The following is a 6,000-nucleotide window of genomic DNA, read 5'->3' as shown; positions in this document are numbered from 1 at the left end:
CCTAGGAATTATCGTCTGGAACATATGAAGTATACATTTACTCATGACCGTATATTTCACTTGTGTATGTCTCCCTAAACCACACAATATCAGAATCATCGAGGACGTAAACTATATATTTCGTCCTTCCACTCCGGTCAAACACAGTGCTGTGGGAGAGAAATTAGGGGAGGAGGCAAGAGGGGAGGGTGTGGAGACTGGAAAGGAATTCGTCATCCTTTTACCACCTCACCACCCGGCCTCCCCCTCACCCCCTTCCTCTATAGCCTCCACGGCCGGGAGGGGAATCAGTCGGCTGGAGGGGGCGGGGGAGATGAGGGGTGGAGGTAGAGCGGGGAATCAGGAGTCTCAAGGCGGCCGAGGAAGACAGACACAAGGTGGTGATCGCCTTCGTGGCTTTTGTGCCGCCTGCCCGACCGACCACTCGCCGAGGAAGAGGGAGCCAAATCCCGCGCGCCGTCTCCCGCCGGCGATCGCCTCAGTGCTCTCAGAGGCACGGGAGATCCCCGGAGGACACCGCAAAGCCGCGAGCCGCCGGCGACTGATTCGTATCCACGCTTTTACGGCCGCCGCTGAATCGCTTCACACACACCCACACGCTCACAAACGCACGCACACGGCGCGAATGTGCGTTGTTGTTTTTTTTTCTTCATATACACCACTGTCCGGCACGCAGGCGCAGGAGAGGAGTAAGTGGTGGGAGGGGGGGGAGATAGGAGGAGGAGGGGTGGTGAAGATCCTGGAAAGAGGATGTCCAGGTTACGGGGAGGAGAGGGAGTGTTTGGGGGTGGGGTGATCCCCTCCCGGAAACCCCAGAACCCCTTCGAACCCCCCCACCGCACACCTACGGCAAGACACCGCCGACGACGACGGCGACGTCGACCCGAATATCACGCGGGAGGACATGTGTGGGCGTACGGCCATTCAATATGCAGTATATATAGAAATAGGCGATGCTGCACCGAGATTAGTACCAACAAGTGAGCGGTCATCGACACACTGCCACCGGAGGGTTTGAATCGTTCAGCGAGACTTCTTCTCCGACAATTGAGTGGGACATTGCCTGAATCGCTAACCCGAAGATCGGATAATCCTCTGGTGAAGTAAGTTACTATCTCGCTGCTCCGTGGACTCAGGCCTTCCTCAGGATCTCCTCGCGAACCGGACACTAGTGTCGTCGCACCAACTGGTAACAAGTGAGTGGTTATCGACACACTGCTTCCAGAGGATTTGAATCGTCCATCGCGACTTCTTCTCCGTCAATCGAGTAGGATAGAGACATAGCCTGAATCGCTTACCCGAAGATAGGATAATCCACAGGCTAACCAAGTGAAATCAGTTACCAGTTTCCTCACTGATCTGTGGACTCAGTATCCTCTCGCAACCCAGACAGTGGTGTCATCACAGCAATAGCCGAGACACCAGTTGGTGATCCTGGAGGACGAAAGAAAGGTGAGGGGACCCGCCGAGGAAATTGAGTCGTAAGATTGGAGAGGTAGGAGAAAAACACTCTCGCCTCAGAGATCAATCAAGAAGCCGACTTATTAAGTACAGGGGTGGGACGGACCTGTGTGGAAATAGTGCTCCCTTAGCGTCAATTTCCTTCAGCCTCAATTATTTTTTCCCTTTCCCTTCAGCCGCGATTACAAACACGCGATACCGTTCCATCGGCCCGCGGGAGGTCAGCGGAGGAACCGAGAAAAAATTAGACGATCCCTCGAGAAAATAAGTGTCTATCTCCGAAGAGAACGAGATAAAACGAAAAAATTTCTTTGATGTGAAAGAACTAACCACGCTGTCTCATTTCTGTCTCGAGATTTTTTTCTAAGTGACAAAAGTTTTTCTTCTAAATCCTCTGAAGTGACTACGGAACCTAGAAAAGGTAGTTGCAATTCAGAACGCTTGGGGAAAGATTGAGGGAAAGGTTGGAGAGAGATTTGTGGGGGAAGGCTCACCCATGAGATTTGCATAAATTCTTTTCTAATTTTTCTCTGACGTCTACGGTCATTTTTGCCAGTTGTAGATAAAAGTTAAAATATCGCGAAGAATAACTGAACCTTCCCTGCCTCAAAAGAGACTGATGCTGCGTTACTTCTTTGAAAGACCCTCACTCGGTGTACTCACCGTTGCAGTCCGTAGTTCAATGTAAAGGAGGGAGAGGTAAGCGTTTGATTAAGAGTTCAAAATCAATCGAGAGGCCAGCCGTCACGAGAGAAAAGTGCGTGGACGAGATCCCATCTTCATTGAACCGAGGCATTCGTCAGCTGACCATCAACGTCGATAAACTCCACCGGGGCAATTAAAAGGCGGAAGCATATAGCTCCCATCCGCCCTACGCAAAAACCTGGTCAGTCACACCACACACATACAGAGAGCCCTTCCAACACATACAGTGACAGGAGAGCCACCCCTCTTCGTGAACACCCCCCTCCTCCACCCCGACCACCCACTCCCTGCTCCACCCTCCTCCTCCGTCTTATAAAGACAAAGAGGCTGATCTTCCACGAGACACACCGACGACGTATCCCGGAGAGAGATGAACGCGGTGTTTGGGCAGTGAACGCGTGCGTGTGCTCTCTTACTATACCTTAAAGGCTGCACATTCGTGCATGTGAGAAGGGGTGGTGGGAGGTGGAGAATAAGAAGAGGGAGTGGACTGAGAGGGTTCAAGCGAGAACGGAGAGGAGATCGTGGACTCCGCCCCCCGCAGAGGGTGAAGGGGCGGGACACAACCAACACACACACACGAGAAAGACGGAGAGCAGTCAGTGACGGCCCAGGAGCCAACACCAGTCCCTCCCCCCTGCACACAGCAGACTCCCCTCTCTCCCCACACCGCCCCGGCGAAGCAAGGAAGGGAAAGAGGGAGGGAGAAGAGCGAGAGAGAGAGAGAGAAAGGAAAAAGGAGTGTTTATCTGGCCGGCCGACAAGGAGGAGCTGCTCTCGTCATACGCTTGAGGAGCCGAGGAGAAATAGTAGTATCATTCATTCGCAGAGCAGGTCCGTTCGGAGGACGGACGGACAGGAGGCGCTGTTATTATTGTTGTTTTCGAAGTGCTCGTGTGATACGGCGGCGTGTTCGCGTTATAGTGTGCTCAGGTGGTGCCTTTCCTCACGCTGAAGAGGACTTTTTTCGGGGGAGAGAGCGTGTTTGGGGGGGAGTTGTATATTTTTGGGGGGACGCGGTCCCCCTCGTAATTTTATTTCGCTCAAGCTGTTTTGATCTCATCCATGGACATAGCCATAAAAAGGACTGGACATGTTTCGTGTGAAAGAGTTGCAGTCGTGCAATCAGAAGGAATGAAAATTAATCAAGACTGGTGATAAAATTTTCGCAACATTATAACGAGAGAAGAGTCATCGAACATTTATTTATCGTCATATTCTGGGGATCTAGTCCCGTCTCCTCCCCAGTTTGCAGAACTTTCACTTCGTGACTTCTCCCCTTAAATTATTTCATTAATTTATTTATAAAAAACGAACAATTTTTTTTTCGCAAATGATCCCGCGAGTGCGACACGTTGTTTTCGGTGCTGTGCACGCGATGGAGTGCTGTGCGGACGGAATAACCTGTACGGCGGTGAGGCAGGGCGCGCAGCGCGCGGTCGAGATTTCGACGAATGGACCGATGAAGACGTCGCGACGCCGCGCGGGTGCGGGCAGTTGTAGGGTGAGGAGGATGAGGCGTGACTCGGGGGCGTCGGTGGGCGGACAAGTGGAGGTGTCACCCTGGGAGACGGAGGCGTGTCCGGGGATCGAAGCGTCGGCGGCGGAGAGGTTGACGACGTCAGAGCGGGACGTCTCCGAGTGTCCGCGGGTGCCCACGGGCAACTGGAGCGCGGCGGACGCCGGCGCGGAGGCCCGGGGCGAGGGGAGCTGCCGATCGGGGAAAACTGCGAGTGGTGCGGACGGACTTTTTGGCTGCGTGTGCCTACGCAGGCCGCGGAGTTGTGAGTGCAGGACTAGCCAGGATGAGCGGGAGGAGCGGTGCCGAGAGGCCGCCTCGCGGTTATCAGCGTGTAATTTCGACGACATGAGGGCGGCGGCCGTCTTACCGGGAAGTGGTAGCGGTGGGCAGTGCAAGTCATCGGGCGGCAGTTGGCCACGGAGGAGAGCGAGGCAATCGCCGCTACACAGTAAGTCGGATCCTTCTCTTCCGCCAGCGAATTTGCCGGCCGTCATCGTTTGAGATCTTTCTTCGAAGATTCTCCGCTTGTAAAATTGAGTGATGCGTTCAGGTTTATTATTTGTTATTCATTTGTTTAAAGTAAGTTAACGTACTGAATAATTAAGTTAGAATTCAGTGGAATACAATTATTTGTTATCGTATTGTAGCGATAGAATTAACTATCTTAACACTACTTGCAGTTTTGTTTACTTCCTTTATTCTTTCTCTTTATCTTTTTCAGTACAAAAAATTATATAAACTTCCGTGTTATATCTCTTTCGTCCACAAACATAAACAACTACCTATAATTGGTTATTTTCCATGAACTCCAACTTCATAAGTGGAGTTAATGAGGCTTTTCCATTACATTTATAACATACACGTCATTGCTTGCGTCAATTAGATTTGGATTTTCAAACTTACTCCTGTGGTATTAATAAGGTTATTACTTTATTTATTCTGGGCTAAATTTGTTCATAAATAAGGGTGAATGCCCAAAAGATAATGAGTAGATACTAGCTACTGTGTACAGGTATTACTGTAATAGCCAATACCCGAAGATCGCATTTATCGCATTTCATCAGGCAGAATTTCCAAAGGATAAACAGGCGTACTTAATATTTTACTACCTTTACTGTATTAGCCAATTTTCTAAGATTTACCATACGATTTTAGAATAATTATACAATTGTTATAAATTTGTCACGTCATTTTCCTAAATAGATAAAATGTATGTTCTCATTTATTTCCATGTCCATGGTTTATCTATACCAGTGTACCGTGTTTTTCTCTCCCAAAACATTCAAATAGAAACTTCGGTTTGAAGAGAGCTAAGTTTTTTGCCATCTAAATACCCATTGATTGGTGCAAGTTGATTTTTTTGTCCAAATTTACTCCTCATGATTTTACCATAACATACCGTAAGGCAAAATATCGGTGTACATATTGATGTTTAAGGATTGATTGATTCGCCATTAACCATTTACTTTTTTTTCTTATAGCGTGATATATTTATTGAATTTATATTGAAGGTGACTTTTTTTCCAAATCATGTGTTATGTGAACGTAAAATTCCAAGTCAGCACTTCCAGCAATCACTTATTTTCATGGTGACTTCAACGCCTGGAGTCCGTATCCAAACAATCCAACAAAAAGCAATGTGGTGGGAAAGGTATCCGTGCCGATAATTTAGGAATCGTTCCGTTAACTGATATTATTACTAACGAGTTCAGCTTAAATTAGGTTTCGAACTAAATTAATTTTCATGCATTAATTATCCATGAGATGTATTCTTTGTTACGATTTTCCACTCTAATATTAAGGGGACTTCTAACAAATTCGCAAAATACTTCAATCATTGTGTAAAAAACTACATGTGCATGTAATTTTGAGTTAACTGCGTAAACCATGAATTCAAGAGCGGCTTAAAACTTCCAAAGTCGCAGTAGTAGTATATTTGTTTATAAATGGTTACCATACTGAATAATTATGTTAGAATTCTGAAGAATACAATGATTTGTTTAAATTCATTGGAATTGGAATTGCACATATACGACGAAAAAGATTGATTGCATAATATGCTAAAATATTACGCGGGATTTAGCATCTAATTTTCTCTACTTTACAGTAGGTATAATTTATGGTTAGGTGACTCTTTTGTACAATTCAAGAATACTGGATGTCATATTAGTAAGACATCTTAATCGACTCTTGCGCCAAGAAGTTTGCTATCTTATAACAATCCATAAGTGCCATAAAGTATTGCTTAAAAATAATTAAAAAATAATTTCATAACTGCATTTTTGCACATCGCATATTGTCAATAAGAAAAG

The 6,000-nt window shown here is 47.0% G+C and overlaps 1 protein-coding gene across 1 annotated transcript in view; it reads left to right on the top strand.

Annotated features, from left to right (window-relative positions):
* Positions 1–1,547: 1,547 nt before the first annotated feature.
* Positions 1,548–6,000, top strand: part of LOC124156014 — a 55,151-nt gene continuing 50,698 nt past the window's right edge. The window contains exon 1 of the mRNA XM_046530295.1: positions 1,548–4,136. Within this exon, the coding sequence (XP_046386251.1) occupies positions 3,500–4,136 (637 nt within the window). The 5' untranslated portion in view covers positions 1,548–3,499. The remainder of the gene's footprint in view (positions 4,137–6,000) is intronic.

Source organism: Ischnura elegans, chromosome 3 (genome assembly GCF_921293095.1).
Source record: "Ischnura elegans chromosome 3, ioIscEleg1.1, whole genome shotgun sequence".
In the NCBI taxonomy this organism is placed as follows: Eukaryota; Metazoa; Arthropoda; class Insecta; order Odonata; family Coenagrionidae; genus Ischnura; species Ischnura elegans.
The sequence above is the reverse complement of the archived record's forward strand: the minus strand, read 5'-3'. Positions and strand labels throughout refer to the sequence as shown.